We start from the raw sequence: 24,791 nt of genomic DNA on the forward strand, positions 1-24,791 counted from the left end.
TGTCAGTGATGCGTCACCCTTGGCGTTCGCCAAAGGACTCAAAATTATTCTAATAGATTAGATTTTTACTATCAATCACTCTCAATGAATTCGCAAGGCAGACAGTATAACAATCTCCGTACAAGGCAATTGAATAATATTCACATCCTCTTTGAGATTCAAACTACGCTCATCAATTTTATTATCTTTTAAAAGTACACTGCTGCATAATGCCAGCCTTGAACTATCAAAGAAACAATCAGTTCCAAACGAGGAGTTGATGCGACAGGAAGACATGAGTGGAAGCGTCTCAGTCGAAGTGAGTTGATAACCTTTCCTAACGCTTAAAAACATTTTTAACTTAAAAAAAACTAGTCCATACCAAAGTTGACGTATATTTTTATCTGACTATTAAAATAATTAGTGGTTAGTAAAAGTCCATTATGAATGGTGTAAGCAAAAGAAGTTCATAGCAACCAGTGTGACATCCCGAAAATTAATTTAAAGTGTGTGTTTAGTGCTTCAACAAAATCTAATTTTTAAAAAATATTATTAGACGTAAGGACATTGTGGGGTTGTTTATTTTCTTTTCGCCGACGGCCCCACGATGACCGAGCGGCTTAAGCGCCCGCCTATAATGTCACAGGTCCCAGATTCGAATCCTGGGACTGGCAAATATGCGTATTGTTTTTCAATTTGTGTTTGGACCTAGAGTATGGACCTAATTTGAACCTATGGGTTGACCAAGTGGCTAACATCCATTTCTCGTAAAAACAAAATCCGTTAATACAACCTACACGTGGAGACTCATATGATCCTGTAAGGATCGAATAGCACTAGTAGTTGCTTTCTTCGTGTTAGTGTAATTGATTATGTCGTATTGTACGAGTACATTCTAGTTTTCGATATCCTTGTTGCTGGGTATTCAGGTGTATCCTTTCAAATACATAACATCCGTTCTCTCTACTCTCTACTGGTATGAAGAGATCAGCTGAGGTTTTCTTAGCCCTAGTGTTGATGGTCATTGTGGTTTTCGTTAGATACTTATTATATTAATGGTAAATTAATGTGGCAAATTTTCAAGTAGGTACCTATCAACTTTAATTGTATTTATAAAAAAATATCCATAAAAAGTATTCTTAAAATAAATATCATTAATATTGTCGTAATAATGTTGTTTTAAATAGGCGAAGACTGAACGAGGGAAATGGGGGTCTAAGAGAGAATTCATATTATCCTGTCTTGGATATGCCATAGGAATCGGAAATGTGTGGCGCTTTCCATATTTATGCTATAGGAATGGCGGAGGTGAGTTTTTTTTTTTAAATATCACATGTTATACTACTTCAAGGTTTTCCACCGCATCAATTGGGTAAATATCTGATGTAAAAGGTAACTTACCGTTTCGGCTCCAAAGCAGAGCATAATATCTTCTATTATACATACGGTTTAGGAGAAATCTTGATATCGAATCACTCAACTCACTGCGCCCAAGCTCTGAATTCTGATCTAAATTGATCTTCCTAATCTAAACGCACATTGAAAAAAAGGCATGTGAATTAAATCCAGCCGCGAGTTTAGATGCACACATTCTATTTACCCAGTGTTTCCCAAAGTGGGTATAAATCTAAGAACCAATAATTGAGGGGCATTAATAATAATAATGACAGAAGTTATTTGTTTTAACTGTTTGTCAATGTTTCATGTATTGTGTAACATGCAGTTAAATTCGTGGTGATTATTATATTTTCTAAATAAACATACAAAATGCAAGTTATACTGATATATATGCTCATGTTCACCGACAGGAGCGTGTCGGTAGGAATATGCTTCCAAATTTATCAATAGTAGAAAAACTTAATGAAAATTTGAATCTATTGTCAGCACTTGAAAGTTCTCCACACTGACGTCAATCGACGATTTGATGATATTATTTATTAACACACCCGATTGGTTTTAGACCCTTTTTAAAGTAAAAACACAGAATAATATTTAATATTACAAAAAGAACTTATAGAATTAAATTAAAAATTCAAAGACGGCTACCAAATGTTTCGGCTGCAATATTTTAATGAAATGTGGGTTCAGCCTGCTCACAAAATAATATAAAATGAAACCATTCGCAAATATCAGCCAATCATGGTGATTTAAGAATGCTGCTGACAAAAATAGAGCTGAGCATTAATAAATTGATAGAAGATCACCAGGTACAGCATTTTCATTATGATTACTTTAATGTTATTATGTTTCGATATCTTAATTTTCTATGTTACTACCTATGGTTGAATCATTTTATAATTTTAGTATCAGGGTATATTATTAACAAAACATCTCGCTTTACTATATCCCGTACTATATTATTATATATACATAAACATGCAAATTTAGCACTGCATCATTCTGTTTGTTCACTTGTAGATTTACTGGGGCTATTTTGAGTATTGAAAAGAGGGCAGCCGGTCAAATAAGTTTGAGAATATTTGCTCTAATCCAAATAGCTACATTTAAAATGTTTGCTCTGAGCTCTGAGGTATAAATGTGTTATAATATAGCATAATATTAACTGCCAGTGTAGAATGTAGATTACATTATATTGTCAATCAAATATAATATGTTTTTTTTAATATTATAATAATTATTTTACAGGTGCATTTCTTGTTCCCTACTTGATAATGCTGTTTTTATGTGGTCTACCACTGTACTTTATGGAAACTAGCATTGGCCAATTTTCCAGTATTGGATGTATTTCGATGTTCAGAATATCACCACTTTTTAAAGGTTTGTAATATTTCAAACGATTAACTCTAAAACCTTATGTAGACATGATTTTGTTTATAGATACCCAAATACTTTTATAATTAATATTATTTAAACGTTTGTTGTCAAAAAAACTCATTAGGTACGGATTCAGATTTGCGACCTTTTCTGTTAAGCTTCTTTTTTACCAATTCCTACTTTTAGGTGACCTTTTCCCTTTTATCTTGCTAATCAACAGGGTTGAAATCGAAATCACTCGTAAACATCTTTTTCTCCGGCGATCAGAGAAAATAGAATACGGGGTCTCAAAATAATGAACAAATCTTGTAAAATAAATCTTAAACTTAAATAAGAGACGAAAGGTCACCGTATCTCACGCCTATGTGATTTTCAGAATAATAATATTACCCCTATGTATTTTTTGATATGTTTCCAATGTATTATAATATACAGATACCTACTTTAAAATATATAGGTCGCTACTGCATACCTACATAACTTCCACGCATGGTTATTATAATCACTGATGAAAAATATATGTTTTACGTGTAAGTATGTAATGACAATATTTTGTGAGTCAATGTTTTTTTAGTATTATTCACAAGACCATTCGCGCATACAGAAAAATAGAATGGGGGAGGGACCATGTCAGAAAAATATCCATAATAATTTATTACAGATTTTTTATAAGGCGGGAAGGGGCGGGCTTAACAAAATCTAGCAAGTGCCACCGATTTTTACATTTACCCCGCGGATACCACGCACTTTTCCGGGTACATTCCCCATATTCAGACACTCTGCACTTTGAGTATAAGATGAAGACCAGGCAAGCAGCTATATCAATAGCGACCCGTCGCATCCACAAGTAATTATAGAATTCGCGTGGCCGAGTGCTTATAAATTATGAGCATCGTTAGTGTCCGTTTGTGTCGTCCGCATTGGCATGTCTTTTAGACAGCAGAGTTTAGAGTGAAAATAAACATCAGATTCCCCAGATGATTACATCAATTCATGATTTCCACGGGTCTTCCGCTGACATAGACCTTGCGTGTCGAAAAATACCGAGAAGAGTGAGGCCAACCCTTTGAGAAGGGTGTCCGACAGCTAAATCATCCGGATCCGGGTCACCTAATTCATTTTAATATCACCACATGTAGCTTAATTATTGTAACCTACAGTTTCGCAACTGAACTTGCGTAAAACCTATTTTTAATAAGCCTTCAAAAAGAAAAACAAAAAGAATTATTCTCTAATGATAAGTTTCATTTTTTTTAGTAGCTTACCTTTATACGTCACATTATTTTGACGCTACCGAGATTAAAATAATAAAAAAAAAACATCAATATTATGTTCTAATATACTTTTAGGGGCTGGGTTTGCTATAATAGTAGTAAATGTACTATGCACGTCATATTATAGCCTTATTTTAACCTATCCGCTGCTTTTCATCGTGAACTCGTTTGGGAAGACATTGCCCTGGGAAAACTGCGACAATTCGTGGAACACGGAACACTGCATGAAGGTAAACAGACACGTCATATTTTATTTACTTAGTTTTATTTTTGTGCAATTAAAATAAAACCATCAGCGTAATTGTCAATACAATACAGATATTCTATTGTTTCACATTACTGATCGGAAACACGAAGGTGTTTAAATAGCAATATTCATATAAACATAAGCCATGGGTGCCTGTTCGATCCCGCATCTGTCAAAAATTACAATGTTATTGTGTTTTATAGAGTTTTATAGAGCTTTAATTGGTTAGGCAAATGGCTAACAATCAATCCCCGTTAAAATATATTAATATAAAATTCAACATGTGAAGCGAAAATAGTTAAATAAAACCGTTAGGGATGAATATTGAATATTATGATATACGACTTATAAACGATTGGTTTTAAAACCCATAATCATTTAATATTTAGGAAATGCGGCTCTCATGGTGCAGTGCGTAATGCGCTTGCCTTCCACCCGAGAGTTCTGGGTTCGATTCCCGGTGAGGACACAACATTTATGTATTTTTCTCAAAGCCTGAGTGTTTGTGATTGTTCAAAAATTACTAAAAATACCTTGTACATGGGACATGGTTATTAATTATTCTAAAAAAAAAAATATTTAGGAAATTGCTGCTTCGATATGGCATCAAGTTAATATTCAACATTGATTGAAAACTATGTGATTTATTACTGTACAATATCGTAATTTGGAAAACCACAGAAACATACCTAGGTACTCGAACCCGCATCCACTGGATTCCGGAAAAAGTGTCTTACCAATTAATTAATGTCATCATTATTACGCATGTGACCCAGATATTGGCGTAACACATTGACCGGAATCCAGTGGATGCGGGCTCGTTCAATAAACGAATGCTACATTCATAGTACTACTACTACTTCACAATTTTCGATCCTTAGAGAATCATATGAGCCTTCAGAGATTGGAGGTTGTATTAACAGGTTTTTCTTTTTACGAGAAATGGATGTTAGCCACTTGCTCAACCCATTAGTTCCATACTCTAACCCCAAACACAAATTAAAAACCAATATGTGTATTTGCCAAACCTGCAACCCACGACTTTATAAGCCGACGCTTAAGCTGTTCGACCATCGTTGACGTACATTCACAAATACATAAATACTGTTTATTTATTATTAATTGTTAAATAGTTTAATTGCATTTTACTTTGTTTTTACTATTATAGTTGACAGGCGAAAACGAAATAAGCCATGACTGGGTGAGGAATTCTTCAATAACCACCCCTTCAGATGAATTCTTTCAGTAAGTTACTATTCGAAAATAATATAAAATTAATGACAAAATAGTTACATATAAGCATCAATACCACCATGCACCCACTACATGAGGCATGCTGATTAAGCCTTACTACGTTTTTAGACACAATGCTGTGATAGGGCTTACCATTACCCTGTGTGAATTAAGTCCATCAAATTTTATTAAGATGTTTCTCTTAAAAATAACTCTATTACCAAACTGCCAGGAAGAGGTCAAGATCGACATTAGAGAGTAATTCAGTAAAAAATTAATTCATTATATCCTAATAAGGTACCTACTTAGTACATACACTACAATGATTGTAATAAATATCATACCTATTGTAAATTTTAAATAAATGTGTCCATGACATTTCCATTTTATTTCTAGGCATAAAATATTGCAGATATCTAGCAGCATTGAGGAAATCGGTACAATCGTCTGGCCCATATTCTGGGGCAACGCGTTCTCGTGGATTTTCATGTTCGGTTGCATCGCGAAGGGGGTGAAGTCGGTCGGAAAGGTTGTTTACTTCACCGCCACTTTCCCGTTCCTCGTTCTCATTGTACTATTTTTCCGGGGCGTAACTCTGCCCGGTGCAATGGACGGCATCGCCTTTTACATGTCACCGCAGTGGAATCAGCTAACTAACCCGTCGGTGAGAAATGATCAATCATGCAAAGTTTATATATTTACACTTTTATTATTGCAAAGTTTTTGAGAGTACGTATTCCCAAATATTGTTGAATATAATATTATAAAATATTATATCCGGATTGCTATACTTTTGGGGTTGAAGGGGATAGTCCCCGGATAATTTTAAGAAAGCAAAGCATTTATTTTCTTTTATATATACTCCATAATATCTTGTTTTAAAAACAAACATAATTAAATGACTTTGCAATAACATAATAGGTAACATTTTAACCAATTTCATGACTGAGGTGTGTGACCCGGATGATTTGGCTAGCACGCAGTCTTCTCCACGGTTTAGCCCACCCTGTTGATATTCGTCGGGACGCTTGGCTTGTGTGTCAGTGGAAAACCCGTGGCATTCTTGATTTGGTCTGATCTTCTGAAGATAACTCTTCATAGTTTTATAAGAACTTCCTACTTAACACAAAGTCATCACTAATTAATTATACTCTAAACTTTTCTATCAATCCATAATATTTTGGTTGATTTTGGTTTTTATGATACTTACTACTATTTTCATTTATATTTAAGACGTTAAGCTCCTAATTTTAATTACATACCCGACAACGACTCTTCTTTAGATTATAACATATATATAACAGTGTATTTCATAGATACCTACATATAGTTTGATTTGGTAAATAAGCATTTTATAAATATTAAAATCTATTCGAAATCTATGTTGATAATTAGGTATGTAGGTGGTGTGCTCAGAAATAGTCCGCTATTAGGTATCACCTCAAAAACCCACAAACGATCAAAAAAGTGACTTTACATGCTTGTAGATAGATATAGGTAAATTAGCGTTTTATAGTCATTATAAAACTATTTAAAATATATAATTGAGGGTGTTTATAGGGATAGGTAGTGTGACACCCCCGTATGGTCCCCATTTGGGGATGTCTTTGTGTATCTGGAGAGGCCCGAATCGGTATCAAATCCAACAAATAGTAACGGCTGATTGCGAAAATAATTAAATAATGTTAAATATCTGCCGGCAACATTGTCTGAATAGCGTTAAAAAAATACGAATGGCAACGCCGCATTTTGTACGGCTCTCAAGTGACCGTTGGTTTTAGCGGGAGAAGCGTTTTTGACAGCAACGCAGTAAGCAGTGTTAACCTCGCTATCCGTCAAAATTAAATTGAAACGAATTTGTATAAAAATGTAACCATTTAGAATATATTAACTTAAATATACCTTGCCGTTTCCAAAACAATTCCGGTGTGTTAGTTGTTCACCTCCACATCCCGAATCCAGACGAAAAACCAGACAACAAAATAAAAGTGACAGTTTGCTATTCACTTTTCGAAAATGGAGGGAAATGATAGTAGGTATATGTGCCAAATTTATTATTCTTAGGAAATCAAAAAAGCATATTATACGTTCTCTACAAACAAGCATACCTATTTTTACAATGACACTAAGCTCTAAAAGTACCTACAACTTACTTATTTTAATTGTTGACTCACGTTCTCTTTTCTACGTGTACCTAATATTAGTACCGGTATATTTAATGGATTCAGGAAAAAAACACATTTTACTTTTATTTCTACAAACTTTTTTCAACGTTTATACTGAAAATCAAATACCCGTTGATAATGTTCTAATAGGTGTAGTTATATTTATAACTACACCTATTTAGTTCTACCTGCAAACTATTTAGTTCCTCAATACCTATTTTTATTTAAAATACAAAAGCCGATCGCCAATAATAACTCAATTTGGAATGTGCTTTAGAGAGTATTAAAAGCCATTAGTTCAAACTTGTCGCAATTAAGTATGACGCTTTTAGCATAGTGGTCTATGTCGATACCCGAGATATGCAGGTTCGATTCCTGCGGGGTGGGTGTCTTACTTTATTCAAAAAGATTTTTTCCATTGGTTACGATAAATTTTCTCAGAAGTGTTTTCAAAATTATGAATGTTCAATAAATTTCATAGTTCCTCTATGATGTACTACCTAAAATGCATCAATAATCATAGATGTAACTTTGGATGCAACCGTACAATTGCACCAAATGATTTTAAAATTAGTAATATTCGTTAGTAAAGTCACACCTCCTACACGTGGTATGGAGAGTAGGTACTTATATCTTTGTTGACCTCCTTCAACAGCTAATACCAGCAAACTATCTTTTAAAAAAAATCGTATTTCTTGGTTATAATAGTGAAACACTGTTGTCTCCAGATCGACTCATATCCACTGTATCGAACATAAATAATAGTGTAATACTTACTAGATTATATGATATTTGGAAACAAGAATGCTAGCCTTCTATCATACTTCAACGCGTTCAAATAAACCTTTAACTTGATATTTTTGCTCAGTCACCCATGCGTCACTGAATTCACAAATAATCAATTTCATCTTATTTACTGTAGTACTGAGTAAATTCAAATACGGTTTAGTTCGAATAGGCTACGAAAGCTCAGTCTAGATTGGGTTCGAGTAAATAAACGTAATAGACGCACGTATTTAATGTTTGGCTGTGTCAATACGTACCCATCGATATGTTTCCTAATAAGTATCTTCTAGTATTGTAACACAATACGACTACGGTAAAATATATTATATTATTTGAAGTAGACAACAATATTAATTCATTTCACTCTGAGATATCTTTGAAGACAATAGGTACCATTACACTGACGAATATGTTAGTATGGAATGGAGAAAGAAATATTATAAAACGTCACGTCACCTCTTGGTGCTATAGTATAGTTCACTATAGTAGTATGTGAAGCTTTTTTGTGTTTGATACTAGCTACAGCGGCGATATTCTTTGATGCAAATGATGGACCCGATTCGTCAGAAAAAATAAATGAGGAACTCTAAATATTTCAAACCGGCAATGCAGTTATTAAATTATACCAAAATCTAAAAAAAAGATTAGAAGAGTATGTATTTACAAATTGAGTTATTATTATACAGATATTACCCAAAGAATATAAATTTATGATATCTTCTGGCAAATAATAAATTAGTATTAATACTGCTCCATGTGTGTATTATTGCGATTTATAAAATAATAATTTACGTATGTGAATAAATTTATATACTTACTTCGTTTTTATCGTAGGACGTCAAAACCAGTCACTGCGTCGGGCCTCTACGTCAGTAAATTCGCCATTTCGTTAGTGATTGTTATTAGTTCAGAAGAATCCTTACCGTACATCAATACTACCATACATCGAAACCCCCAGATTTCTGATGGCATGTTCGTTTAACATTTAGGTTTCCCTCCGTAGACCAAAACTGATATACTGTAGCATATGACCGTCTTCCATCGAGAGTTCATGCTTATGTCTCAAGAATTATTAAGAGATATTTAATTTTTTTTATAGTACTTCTTGCGATCTCAATTTTAATCTTCATCTCATAATCGGCAACCGATGATCTTATGATGACAATAAAAACACTTTAAATATTAAAGATATTCGGCATTATACGCCACCGGGCCTATATCGTCAGCCCTAGTGAAGGTTGACACTTCCCAATGTAACTTAGCAATAGTAAGTAGAAAGGTACCTATCTCATAATCTGCGAATCTGGAAAAACTGACTAGGTAATTTAATCATTATATATTCCATACTTTAGGATAAATCTATGCTTGTTTAATCTTTCATGATTGTAATAGTATTTATAATTTTGTTGCTCCATACAGGTTTGGTCAGATGCAGCCATGCAGATTTTTTATTCTTTGGGACCCGGGTGGGGAGGCATTATTAATATGGCGAGTTACAACAAATTCAAGAATAACAACTTATCGTAAGATTTTATTTATATTTTTTAATCAATTTATGGCACTTTCAGTATATCAAAATGTTCATAAATGGTATAAATATAAATGTTAAACGTTTCTCATTTTTATTACATACCTACGCATAAAATTATTAGTAAAAACTTAATTTTACGGATGGATAAAAACTGAATAAAAACTACTCTGGCACACACGATTATTAGCACATTTGTATTTGTATAACAATAAAGATATTAAAAAATATATATACCTCATTCAATTTTCGTATTAACATATTAACGTACGTTACTAATGGTTGTAATTTCTCATTTTCATTAAATTCTTCGACCTTTTATAGCTCTTCTGCCCCAAAAAATTTTAACCCGTGATTTTAACAAATTCCCTTTTTAACCCGCGAATTTTACTAATTCCGTTTCAAATCAAATTCTGACACTTTCGTTTTATACCGGCGAGTAAATCTGTTTCGAATCAAATATGTTTTTGTTATTATCCTGTAACACTGTCACGAATTCTCCAGATTCTCTTTGATGATATTTCTTTACTCTACAATTTCATTATTCATTTACATTTACATAAAGACAATTGGAAACAACAATTGAGTGAGTTATTGAAAGTCTCAATGTGCGGTTTGACTTATATAATATATTGATATCTACGTCATGGTGCTATTTACGCCACGCGCATTTTGCATGCTGTCGCTATTGCAACGGTTTTAGTTCCAGGGACCTTATGTTGTAACTTGCTAGTTGAAGTCGCCCGGTCGACATGACGTCATATGACATCATTGTGACGTACTACTGGAGTGAGTCAATAGCATTCGAGATATTAACGCTACTCTAATACTGGCGTTATCCATTGTCCCCATACACAAATAGGTGTTTCAGCATAATAATATCTATGGTGAGCCGTGTGGATTGGGCGGCTCGCTCGATACCTGTATTGAGCTTACTTCACAATTACGTCATGTCGTCGGGTGACTTTATGTCACAAGTTATAACATAGGGTACCAGAAACGCTGCAGTGACGTGTACGTCTCGATATAAAAATCGGAGTATATAACAAGATACCATACGAGTATTTATTTTGTAAAAACAAATCGGTGTGTGTACTTATAAACGCGCGTTAGAAGTTATACTTCTTTGGCGTACAAAATAAAATAATGGCACACCGCTTTAGTCAAAATTCACATTAACCAAAAATATTCAAACAGTTTGATAATAGTTTTCACATAAACTATATATGTAATACCAAACAAAAGTAACGTACCTATCACACTCAAAAATATTAAGCTTAGTTTTAACAGCTAATCACATATAAAAAGGAGTAGGTACAATTATTCACAACGCGAAAGAATATTTTTCACCAAGCAAAATAATCCATACTCCTTATTCTATTCTATTCACATCATTGCGCGAGACGTCATGTTTCAGATCTGTCAAATAATAAAGTATGATATAAGATAGAATTGACGTTTTAATAGCCCCATATCAATAAAAACTAGAATAAAGGAGGGCCGCTTATTGGAGTGCCGCTGGTTTATTTCTATACACTTTAATTTATATTACTAAATAAATTATTTAATTATTTCTCGTTGTTTTTATTTTATTTTGGCCAACAATAATAAATTCGTTTCCTAGGCAACGGAACAATTCTTCGTACATATAATAATAAATTCGCTTCCTAGGCAACGGAATAAACTACAATAGTATACTGTATAATCGTCACGATTGCATCATCACACTGTGGCTAAAGGAAGTGCGTTCGGCTGATCAACGAACAATCGTGGTTCGAATCCAATCGAGTGCGATTTTTTTCATGTGAAAAAATAAATTATGTGTTACATGTCACACGCCAAAAATACACTCTGATCTGATTTTCCAAACGCGCAAAAAGAAGTATAACTTCAATAGTATCTTTATGTTACATTCATTTTTTTCTCAATACTAAATCTTTTTTGCATAAAATTATTGTCATTGTATTCACGTTATTTTAGGCTAAGATCTTTTGACAAAAAAACATACCTATTGACCGCATTTTTCATACATGTGTATTTTATTATTATGACACAATACTAGTAAATAAGTTATGAGTCATTGTAGATTAAATTTGATAATTTTGCCGCCATTATCTAATCTAGCATAAGGCCACCTCTTCACACTGGGTTAAGCATAGCCGTCGAAACACCGACACTGCGTTGAAGTACTGTAAACATTTGCCTGTCATATGCCACACAACGCGTATGTCACTGTCTACACATTCGCCTTACCTGACCCAATATGAAAACGAGTACATGAATACTCACCCCTCTTTTACAATAAAACCGTGTAGTTAATAACTTACGGCCCATTGATTTTAGTGAAATTTAATAATTGTAAATTTATGGGTACTTATTCACGCCCGTGACTGTACTTATATTAAATTTATGACCATATTATAAGAATAAATTTCCGTTCTGTTTCTCTTTTTATTACCAGAGATTCACTTTTGGTCCCGATAGTAAACTGCGGAACGAGCATCTTCGCAGGATTTGTTGTGTTTTCCGTGATTGGATTCATGTCACACCGCACCGGGATTCCTGTGAGCACCGTGGCGACCGGTGGACCGTCTCTTGCATTTGTCACGTATCCGGCGGCCATTGCTATGCTTCCATGGCCGAACCTGTGGGCCATTTTGTTTTTTACTATGCTGTTCTTCCTCGGAATAGATAGCTGTGTAAGTGGCACGCGATATAATTTATTGTATTACTTTTTTCCGTCGAATAAACCTTAAAATTCGATAACTAATTCAGACTTAATTAATTAGTATCTACCACTATTAATTGTTAAATCATTTCTTCACCCATTAAATTAAACCGATGATAACCGAAACTAATTGATTTATGTTTTCAAAATTTAAACAGCAATTATACATAAAACAAAAAATTGTAACAGGGCGCCAAAAATTCGTCACATTTTTAATACAATTAAAAAAAAGTAAATTTTCTTTTTTCAGTTTGTCACATTGGAAACTATCGTATCGGCGGTCACAGATGAGATTCCATGTCTATTGAGGCGAAGAACTTTTGTGGCATTTATGGCTTGCTTTATATTCTTTTTTATATCGAGTATTTGCACCACAAACGTACGTACCACACTTTCTTAATAGTTTTTGACTTACAATATGTACATGAAAAATACATTTTAATAATCGATCTCTTGTATATTTAGTCATTAAGAAAAAGATATAATTACTTCACTGAATTTTTTTGTATCTACAACTACATTATATAGTTGTGTATTTAACATTCTAGAATGGAAGACGAATTTCATGATTATAATGCTCAATATAGGTAGTAATGCTGGATATACATTCCAGGTTTTCTCACCTACCTTATATAATGCTAGGTTATGTACATGCAAAATGTGTTCTTAACGTCAAACCATACAATTTTAAAATTCGAACGACATCAAAGCTTATAATAAATACGTAGTTACACAAAAATGCGCTAACACATACACATTTAGAGAAAAATCGACAAAAAGTTTTTCTTGTAAATTCATGTAAGTATATTTTTTCATTAGTGTGTTTCATATTAGATAGATAAATAAAATCTTATTATATTGTGATTGTGGTTATATTGTGATTAAAATATTTTCAAATTGGTAATAAACATCGAGTCAAATCAAAATGTTACTACCAAGTTTTGCTGATTGATGAACAGAGAAAAAACCTAAACCTACGAGATTATAAAGATTAAATGAATTATGTAAATCCCTGGAAATATGTATATCAAAACATGTATCGGGTGTATTATTAATTTATAAGATATAAATAATAAAATACATTTTTTTAAATATTGCAAAGTGGGTACTTATTTTTTCAATAAGCTGTTGTGACTAACAATAAAATAATAGAAAATTAGGAAAACGTAATATGAATCACTGTAATGAAATTTTGTTAAATTCAATGTGAATAAAAGTAAAACAATTGAAAACTTTTAAAGTACTCGTATCTTTTAGATTTAGAGTACTGAGCTTTGTTTCTAAATGTGTTCTGTTAACGCTGGATAGTCCAAAAGACTTATTCCTTTCTATGCTTGTGCATATTGTAAAATATTCATTTGGTAACCCAAATAAAAAAAACTTTCAAAAGTATATGAGTATGTTCCTTTTTGCCCTTCTTCTTCTTCTTTTTCTTCCACCCTGTCACGTCCCAACATTGGAGCATAGGGCAAGCACAAGTTGGCGCCACTTCCATCGGTCCATCGCCAACTCCTGCGCCTCCCGCCATGTCAGACCTGCAGCACGTAGGTCGCTTTTGTAGCATCGCTGCAGGGTGAGGGAGGGCCGGCCACGGCGACGGAACTCTTGAGACTGTGCCACAAGGGTACGAAGTGCCACACTCTTTGGCGGCATCCGGAATACGTATCCCAGCCACGTAAATCGTCTCTTCGTGATAACTTCAATCACCGAAGGCTGTTGTGTCTGCTCACGAACTCGGGTGTTTGTAACGCGGTCGTACCAATGTACCCCTAAGATTCGGCGGAGACATCGATTCTCAAGGCTCAAAAGCCGAGACTCTTGAAGCTTAGTAAGATGCCATGTCTCACAGCCATACAGGAGCACAGGTAGCACGCACGCGTTAAACAAACGACATTTGGTCCTCACAGAATACAGCCTTGACCTCCATGCGACTCCAAGTTGGTTGAACGCAGAGCCCGCCACACCCATGCCCATGGATTTCAAGCTCACTAGAAATACCACCATCATCGGCAACCGTGGCACCCAAGAATTTGAATCTGGACACCAGCTCGACAGGCAGACCGGAAACCCGCAGAAGAGTGTCGGCGTCGATGCATGCAGCACTGCACATGGATTTGGTCTTAGCCGCATTCAGATGAAGACCCACACGCTTCGAGTTCGCGGCGAGCCTGTTCACGGTTACCTCCAACCTTTCGATCGTCGAGTCAAACACGACTGCGTCGTCTGCATACTCCAAGTCGCACAGTCTTTCTTCGCATAGATCGATTGTGTCATCATGATGTAGGCGTATCCCACTGTCGGGGCAAACCGTCTTACGCATTATGAAATCCATCATGATGATAAAAAAGAAAGGGCGCAAGTACACATCCTTGCTTGACTCCTGACGTGATTTCAAAGAGGTCAGAGGATGTTCCGGCTGCTCTCATGCGATACTCTGTATTGGTGTAGAGAGCACTTATCACGGCGACCAGTTTCCGTGGGACACCATAGCCTAGCAGATTTTGCCACAGAGATTCACGATGAGGACTGTCAAATGCTTTTTCATAGTCCACGAAGCAGCAGGCGACAGGTATATTCATCTCTTGGTACTGTTGCAGGAGGCATCGGAGAGTTGAAATATGCTCTGAACAGGACTTCCCCGGGATAAATCCACTCTGCTGCGCACGCAAAACGTCCAGCATGGGACTTCTAATCCTGTACAGGAGAATCTGCGCCAACACCTTTCCGGGAACGCTGAGGAGAGTGATTCCTCTGTTATTATTACAGTCTTGTAGTTTACCCTTTTTGTGCAGAGTAACAACGGTACCATCCCTCCAGGCTTTGGGGCACTGCTCCCTTTCCCACACCTCGTGCAGAAGGTCACACAAGGACGGCAATACAGCGTTCAGTCCGCAGAGCAGAAATTCTGCATGGATGCCATCATCTCCAGGAGCTTTCCTGCGCTTCAGTCTTTTGACAGCCTCTTTAACTTCAGCAGTTGTTGGAGGATCTTTGCAGAATCCCGATGCAGTAGTGATTCCGAGGGCGCTGATCTCCGACGGAATATCGAAGGGATGCAATGGAGGTGGGCGATTCAGGACATCACTGAAATGTTGGCGCCATAGCTTCTGGACCTTTGCAGGTTCAGTGACTGTCACTCCGTCAGAGTTGCGTAATGCAGTGACCACTGGACGTTTCCTACCGCAAATTGCTCTGGTGATGCGGAAGAGAGCACTTGGATTATTCTTGCAGGCAGCAGATTCCGCATCCCGAATGAGGTCATCCAGGCGTCGGCGCTTATCGCGGCGGGCAGAACGCTTTACCACGCGGTCCATTGTCTGGTATTCCGCGCTGCGCTGTGGGTCGTACGTACCATTGTCTCGCAATTCTTTCAGGAGGCGGCTCTCGTGGTGCAGTTGGTAAGGCGCTCGCCTTCCACCCGAGAGTTCCTGGGTTCGATTCCCGGTCATGACAAAAACATTTATGTGTTCTTCTCAAAGCCTGGGTGTTTGTGACTGTTCAAAATTACTAACAACCACCTTGTACGAAAAAGCAAGGACATGGTTATTAATAATTCTAAAAAAAAAAAAAAATCTTTCAAGAGCTTCCTCTTCTCAATCATCTCCGATGTATGAGGTGACATCCAGTCCGGCCTGTGCGTATGCCGCTCTCCTAAGGCAGTAGTTGCGGAGCTCATTATAGCATCCCGGAATAATATCCATTTTCCTTCCAAGGGATCCGAGTCAATGGAAGACGTGAGAGTTTGAGCATCATATAAGCGCTTCCGCAGCTCCAGCTGTGGATGTCTGCACCTCTATATGTCCGCACGTCTAGCAGTTCATGCCGGTATTTCGCCTTGACCAAAATGTGGTCGATCTGGTTTCTTGTATTACCGTCTGTCCATGTATATTTGTGGATGGTCTTATGAGGGAAAAGACTACCACCAAACACAAGACTATTCATTGAGGCAAAATCTACCAGACAGGAACCATTATCGTTCATTTGGACAAAGGCCATGTTTTCCCAGCACAAAGGGTCCACGCGAGGGGTCAGATCCTACTTTGGCATTTAGATCACCAAGGATAACTGCATGATCACAGCTGGGGATATTTCCAGTGGCTTCCGCCAAACTTTCGTAGAATGTATCCTTATCTTCATCGCTAGTAGCCTCTGTGGGAGCATAGCACTGCATAAAAGTGATGGAGCCCGACTTGGTCTTGAAAGTAGCACGGAGTAGACGTTCGGAGATAGGTTCCCAGCTGGTGAGGCACTTGCAAGCTTCCTTGGACATCAGCAATCCGACTCCACTACGTCGCAATGTGGCGTGTCCGGAGTACAATAGACGAAACCCACGAATAAACTTCTCGCCAAAGCCAGTGAATCGACACTCACTGATCCCGAGAACATCTAATTTTTATTGAGAAAGTATTTCTGTTAGATGCTCGGCCTTTCCAGGGACATTTAGAGTACGGATATTGTAGGTTATAAAACAAAATCGTTTACCGAATTCAGACGAGGTCGTCAGGATGGAAACGGGGGTCCGAGGATTTCCTGTGCTTGGATTAATCTGTTGTTTTAGGGTGTGCAGGTGATCATCCCACAGCACCCGAGTTCACTGGTGGGGCTGCCACCTTAGGGCCCGTGAACATGCCCTGGGTTTCTGTAGGGGTTTTCCTTCCCGTAGCCAGAATGTACCAGTTTTTAGGCGCTGGTGATTTGCCTTGCACCCCCCTCTATCTGCTACAGCATACTGCATTGCCTAGGGACCCCCACGGAGAGGTTAGAGGTAGGATTTGTTGGCAGAGCTATCATGGATAGTCGACATACTCAGCATTTCAAATGGAAGCACACCTGATCTGGCATCAAGGCATACCCCACTGAAGTCATACCAACCTTTGGCCCCCTTTTTGCCCTATTATGTTAATATTTTTTATTATAAGATAATTTTTGAATTTTTTTGCAATGACATAGTTTTATAATATCAATTTTTCACATTATGGTTTCTATATTATGTATGGTTATATTTTCAGGCTGGAATGTATATTGTCCAACTAGTCGATTGGTACGCAGCTTCCATTACAGTCATATTGATCTGTCTGGTTGAAGTTTGTATCGTCAGTTGGACGTACGGCTGTGATAATTTCATCAGAGACATCGAATTCATGATTGGTAAAAAGGTGCACTGGGTTTGGCCAGTGTGCTGGAAATATGTTACTCCCACCATACTGGCGGTAAATATGACATGATCTTCAACTTATTACCTACATAAACGAAAATTTAACTACATTATAACAATAAGTAATAATTTTATTAGGTTTTAAAATATTTTATAAACCTTGGTTAGTATTGATATAACTGAAAATAGGACATTGGTAGTAGGTATATCCCAAAAAACACACTTTGGTAAACTTACTCAATTATATAATTACAACAAAAAATTGTTGTGTGATAACATTATGTAATTATATATTCAATGTCAATTTTTCTTTATTGTTTGGACAATTATTTTTTAATAAACTTTGATTTTCTATATTAAAATTTCAGCTGATGTTCGTAGCGTCAATTGTTTACAATGGAGGCGTCACATATATGGGAAGAAAATATCCCGATTGGTGTTTAGGATTTGGTTGGAGTTTATGTGTCGCTTCTCTGGTATTTATACCAGTTTATATGACATACTATTTGATATTCTGCGTAACTGGATCATTATTACAGGTAATAACGCAACAACTATACATTTTAAATATCGAGTATATAGATATATTTAAGCTACAACATATATATTTTTTTCTTTTTTTAGCGTTTAAAAAAATCCGTCCGTCCCAAATCTAGTTGGAAACCAGCTGATAAAGAATTAGCTGCTCAATGGAAAATGATTGGGAATCAAGAAGTTCTATTGGAATTGAAATCTAATCATTAACTATTGAAAATTTTTGTTTATACGTATTATATTTAGATGTCGATGTTGCGTATTATAAAATAAATTGATATTATGAATCGTTCTTAGTGTATTGTTATTAACATTATAATTTGTATATAGAATAGGCAATATATTCTACTCGTTCCCTTTAATTAGTATATGTATTATTTTTAATAATAATCGAGAAGAATATTATTATTCGACTATTTTTTCATCAAATTTATCAATAGTCAATAGCCTACTTATGAAGTGTGTATATTTCAATAATTACTGATTCTATTTAGTTAATGTTAAATAATCACTGTAATAATAACACAGTATTTTTTTTAACTTTTTATTTCAAAAATATATAATCATATACAAAACGGAATCTCGTTAAGTCAGGAAAGGACAGCGTAAATCGTTTAGTGTCAAATAATGTATGGCAGTGGGTGTAAATAAATTTACCCTAAAACTCTTGCGTTAAGGGAGAAATTAATAATGATATTTGGCAATATAGTTTCTTATTGAGTTCCTGGTGCTGGTTCAAGGTTGATGTGGTGGCTGGCCAAGGGGGTGTCTCCTGGAAGAGGGGCAATGTGAAGTGATCCTCGAGTTGCTGCAACATATCTGAAAAAAATATGAATCGGTATGTTAACGACGTTGATATTCGTGTCGATTTGACTTTATTGAATAGTTGAATGTGATTTTCTTCCCTTCGACTTTCCTTTTCTTTTAAAATACAATTCTTTATTGAGTTAAGTATACAAATATACATTTTTTAACACTACAACAGACCACGAGACCCAATTACAGTACATAATGAAACATATCGGATTGATGTACTGTGTCTTCACCGGGAATCAATCCCAGAATCCGCGGTAAGAGAAGCCAGTGCCTTGTACATTAGACTACAAACACACATGTTTTATAAGTGAAGAATATATTCCCTGAATATAACTAATAATAGACCCCGTAGTTCCTAATTCAAATTTTATAACAAATGATATTTGAGTATGTCTATAGATTCACTAGTATAAAGTTGTATGCTGAGTGCGGGCACCACATGCTAGCATTTGACATGTCATCCAATACATTTTATACTATGATGAGCTTAGGTCTAAATTCGAATACCTGATGATTTATGGTGGTAGGTATATCTATAGTAACCATCTAGCTCAGAGATAGGTACGCCCCTCTCTCGGGAAAAGTGAGCCCGCGAAGAATATGTGATGAGGCCCCGCTAAACGGGGTAATTAAGAAATACAAGAAGCAATTCGGTATGAAAAAATACTAGATTTCCATTAAATATTTCCCTAAATTTTGTAAATTCTGATAAAAAGTAAAATCTTATTATACTTTTCTAATGAAATCGTTCCATATAAAATAAATAAAACTTTATATACATTTAAGCAATTTTGTAGGGTCTTGGCCACTTGATAATTTGGCACCGGGACAACTGGACGTGACGCAATTCGAAAATAAATAGACGTTAGGTACTTATAGGTACTTTTAAAGAAAATATTTAATATTATTATTTATATATAAATTATTATATTATGATTTAATAATTGGTGAGAATTTAAATATGCACACGTCAATAATGATTTAATCGTGCATATGTTTAAGTTCCAACAAAAAAAGGGTCTTTTATTATTATATAAAGCCTTAGGCATGGTAATTCTCAATCCGCAATAAAAAAAAACTTATGATAAGCGTAAAATGAATTAAAACTACTAAGAAATAGATATAAACTGATTAAAATTCCTCGTCTACGTTCTGTATACATGTCTAAGACAGTGCGGCGTCCAATTGTCCTGGCGTCCAGTTGTCCCATTCCCATTTTGTTTAATACAAACATATATTTTAAAACACTGCGTGGGCGATAATACCTACTTATTTTCGGTTTATTAACTTTAAGTCGGTCAAAATATATATTTGTATGCCTTTGTATAATTTTCAAATACATATTAGATTGCGCCCTCTTTAGGGAAAAGGTTTCCGACCTTTGATCTAGCTACTAGTAACAAATTAAATACGTATACAATATGTCGGCCAAGCTGCTAGATGTCTAGACTGGAACTTGTGTGCCTCCATATAAAATAGCTTGAATACCTTTCTAATGCGGTAATTGAAATTTAATTCATATAATCAATTCAAAAAAGGGTCAACGGTAGGCAGCATGAAGGAATCAACACAAAATCAATGGTTATTATTAATGTATGCCAATAAATCGCTAAGAATTCTTCCGCAAAAGTTTGTACAGTTTTTTTCCTGTACGTAAGCTCGCAGCTTATCACGGAAAGCAATCTTAAATAGGTAATTTAGATTTCAAATTGCTGAGTGAAATATATCGTACAGGTATTCGCGAAAAATAAATTTTCGTGAAAATGTATTACACGTGGCATGCTAGTAGGGGATGCCGATTTTTTAACCTATTAACCCAAAACAGCCGTCGGCCTTACTATTTAAGGGATAATAGTTAGTCACCAATTTTTACACACACTCAGTAGGCATTTGACATCATGTTACATCATTAATCAGAAAACTTATTTAACGTTTGCATAACCATTTAGAAAAAAATGTGTAGATATTGATTTTGTGTTCCATGGTAAAAAAAAAAAACTAATTACAACGTTTAAGTTTATCTGAAAATAATTTCCGATTCGTTGGATATACCTAGTATGTAAAAATAAAATGACACATTGTAGTCCCAGAGACTATATATATATATCCAGCGCTCGAAATGGAAAAGTTTACGAACCGAAGCGCTTGACAATTTTCCGAAAATATTAACAGTCATCAAATTTTATGAAAATAAGTGTGTAAATTTTTTTGTTATATGGCCTATCTAGGTCAGACGGTCGAAGTATTTTTTCCACGAGACGGAGCGATAACTTTACCGATTGCACGAACCGGAACGGCGCTCCGGTGCGTTCTGGTCCATTTCGAGCACTGTATATATCATAATCTTAAATCAAATTGACCAGATAAGGCGTCATTTTTAAATGGTGTCACATGATTTTGGTTAACTTTGACCCCCCCCCCCCCACTATATTTTGTTGCAAATTACCGATTACAGTATAACGGTCTCTCGGAATATTATGTTCTCAGAGTTTACACTTCACATTTTCTACGACCCCCTCTCTAACCCCTTTGTCGTAAATCATAAGACCCCCCTCCACTATTATGGAGTGACATCATACATGAACGACCCTTAGACGTTTTATATACCTGATAAGTACAATGTTATATGAAATTTCGCAAGTGGACAATCTAAAACCACCACAGTATATGCATTGATCCGTATTATTCGGGGAACAAATAAAACATCACAGTTCAAATTGGTAAATATTGGTTAAATGGGCACCTACTATAATAGTTATTTATAGAATTAATTGAATTGAATTTATATACATTTATTAACACATAAAATATACTGAACATAACTGACGGAATGTTACCAAATTTATTATACTATTGCGGAATCAATAACGTCATTATAATCTGTTTCCTTAGTGAAGTTATGATGAATAGTTAACAGTAAAATTAGCAATAATGTAGACATCACTCACCCTGGCTGGATAGCAGGAGCTGGAGCCGCAACCACAACAGCGTGGGGCTGTGTCCAATAAGCGTAATGCGCAGGTGGTGCAGCAAATGCCAAATGAGAGGACCATGGAAGAGCTGCCCATGGAGACAGACCACCTGGTCCCCATGCCACTAAACTACCACTGCATACGGCCACTAAACTCAACGCTACCAGGAAGGACTGGAACAGAATTTAAACACACATATTTCTTTTAATGCGAAAAACAATTATTTTGCAAAATCAGGCAATGCCCACAAATATACACGCATTTGAAAGTGTTATTTATGCGTGCGTTTTTGAGCTTTCATAGGCATTGTTCAGAAAAACAGTTTAACAGTAGTTAGAATCGTGAATTTAATTTTACGTATTTAACTCTTTTCGTGATATTGTGTGTGTTTGTTTCTTTTTATTTCAATGTATTTATTGATTTATAATGCAGTTTTAAAATCGCTCTTTTTCTATGAAATATTTAAATTTCGAATAATGGTTTTTGTTATTACAAAAATGCGGTGTTCTTTTGTTGTCATATTCACTGACAGCTCAAATGACAGTTAACATTATTTATATCGAATTCAAATTAGATAATAAATCACATAATCTGTTTATTGGTGAAACTATAACTGCCTACATATCAGGTTCGTACAAATAGACATTTTATTCCACCTTATTACTTTTTACGCTAATATTAAATATACCGCTATTCACGGTATTGCCAAAGCTTACACAATATAACTTGTTACATTTAATAGGCTTTCGTTCATTGGAATTAATTACACTTTACTGGCTTACTATACAATGAAAGTAGCGATAAATCTCAATAATCTGGCAGACTCATTGATGGCTTTTCTATTTTAGGTACCACTATCATATATTATCTGTGCTTTTACAAAAGACCCGTTGAGGACTATAAATGCTGGAAAAATACAAGGCGTAGGTGTATAACAAACAGATATAAAAAAAAAAAAAAAAAGAAATAATAAAAAAAAATATTTAGTCCCTGCAACCCACGGTTCTATATATTAGATTATATATTAAATTATAATAATTATATTATTTATTATTACCACTCCTCTACTTGCATAGATTTTTTTGCGAATAGTGTACATCCGATAATAATTCGATACACCAGTTCAATAGGGGAACAACTCAAAATTTAAAGGTTTTGAGTAAAGAATGCCATTTGATGTAGAAAGGTCTTCTCTTTATAATTCAGCAAAAAAAAAAATTGAAATTTCTTCAATGTGTCATAAAATTGAATAATCCTTTCTAAGATTAATCAGTAATTCCATTATATAATCAATTTTATTTGTTAATTCGTTATTAAAATGTACAATTTCATTGTGCATTGATGAATTCCACTAAATGAAATACAAAAAAACATACACTTTCATCGAAATCAAGGCTTTAAAATTAAAATATAATAATTACTGCAAAAAAATCAAACGCCATTATCTCGGAACAAGGTTTTATGAGTTGTTCCCCTATTGAACTGGTGTATCGAATGATCGCGAATAAAATAGTGGTTTTAGGTAGGTGAAGGCCTGATCCCCTGACAGGTTTGGAGACCTCCTTGTAAAGATAAACCACCAACGAGTATTTAAACACAGCAATAATTATTTTTCTACGGTTTTATGTTATGCTTTGATTGGTGTAATTGAATTTTAGCGAAAAATACGCAATATCTTTTTAAAGTGTTCATACTTTTTGATGAAATGATCGCCTAATTTGTTTCTTGAAAAATCGCCACTGCCCAAAGTATACGAGAGTTTTACGGATTAATAAACACCACTTTCCAATACAGACAGACATGCTGATTGAACAAACTGCATATAATTTTTCATCCATAACGACAATCAAACCCGGACCCACAGTACCCAAAGTATTGTTATATTTATTTATAACATTTTTATATCGTCATATTTGGTCCATAGTAAAATAATTATTTCGTTAATAAGGATAATGGACGTAATTTGTGGTGAAGAGGAGATGTAATTAGTATTTTTTATTTCATGTGTCATGAATTACCACATAGTATAGGTACTCTGAATCCATAAAGTATTGACGAAGTATTTATTGTATTATATTTTATTTATTATCTTACCTTCATCTTGGAACTCGTTTCACACAGAACCTTAGACTTGAAATGGGAAATAATGTTGATTGTTGACATCTTTAGTTAGCGATTCTCTTTTATACTAACTGAGCAGGATTAAAAAGATCACTTTGATATGATGAGATGCAAAAGAATGCATACTTAATTATTTCTTAACTACCGTATACTTGTTATTAAACTGGCATAAATATTGAGTTGCATAGAATATTGTTTGCTGTTTTTTTTATATAAATATATAAATAGCACAATCTATCACTGAAATTGTTATAATACGAAAGACGTTGAATTTTCTTCCAGATATTCCTTCTGTGATTTCACCATACAATCCTTGAAGACAATTTCAGTTTGGCGAAATTCCCACTTTTGTATGCAGAAAACAAAATGAACTCTAGACCGTATTCGGAGTTTGTATGAAAATTATTATCATAATTTGAATAACACTGTTGATCGATGTTCCCTCTAAGGTCCCGCACAGTCTTCACATAAAAATATT

At 35.1% G+C, this 24,791-nt stretch overlaps 2 protein-coding genes across 2 annotated transcripts; one reads left to right on the top strand and one right to left on the bottom strand.

Moving 5' to 3' along the window:
• Positions 1–246: 246 nt before the first annotated feature.
• Positions 247–18,764, top strand: LOC147066219 (sodium- and chloride-dependent glycine transporter 1-like). The gene is made up of 12 exons (XM_085955513.1): positions 247–298; positions 1,167–1,287; positions 2,626–2,757; positions 4,104–4,258; positions 5,444–5,520; positions 5,905–6,172; positions 9,879–9,982; positions 12,449–12,686; positions 12,966–13,094; positions 17,725–17,925; positions 18,239–18,409; positions 18,495–18,764. Exons 1-12 carry the CDS (start codon positions 260–262, stop codon positions 18,612–18,614), a joined length of 1,755 nt encoding a protein of 584 aa, XP_085811639.1. The 5' UTR covers positions 247–259; the 3' UTR covers positions 18,615–18,764.
• Positions 18,765–19,099: 335 nt separating this feature from the next.
• LOC147066220 (uncharacterized) lies at positions 19,100–24,373 on the bottom strand. Its single transcript, XM_085955233.1, has 3 exons — positions 24,287–24,373; positions 22,169–22,365; positions 19,100–19,223 (listed from the first exon to the last, which is right to left on the bottom strand). The coding sequence occupies exons 1-3, from the start codon at positions 24,353–24,355 to the stop codon at positions 19,118–19,120; spliced, it is 372 nt and encodes a 123-aa protein (XP_085811359.1). The 5' UTR covers positions 24,356–24,373; the 3' UTR covers positions 19,100–19,117.
• Between the last annotated feature and the right edge of the window lie 418 nt (positions 24,374–24,791).

The sequence above is a fragment of the Rhyacophila brunnea genome, unplaced genomic scaffold, assembly GCF_057557595.1.
Source record: "Rhyacophila brunnea isolate RB1 unplaced genomic scaffold, BYU_Rbru_1.0 scaffold_5, whole genome shotgun sequence".
NCBI classification, from domain to species: Eukaryota; Metazoa; Arthropoda; class Insecta; order Trichoptera; family Rhyacophilidae; genus Rhyacophila; species Rhyacophila brunnea.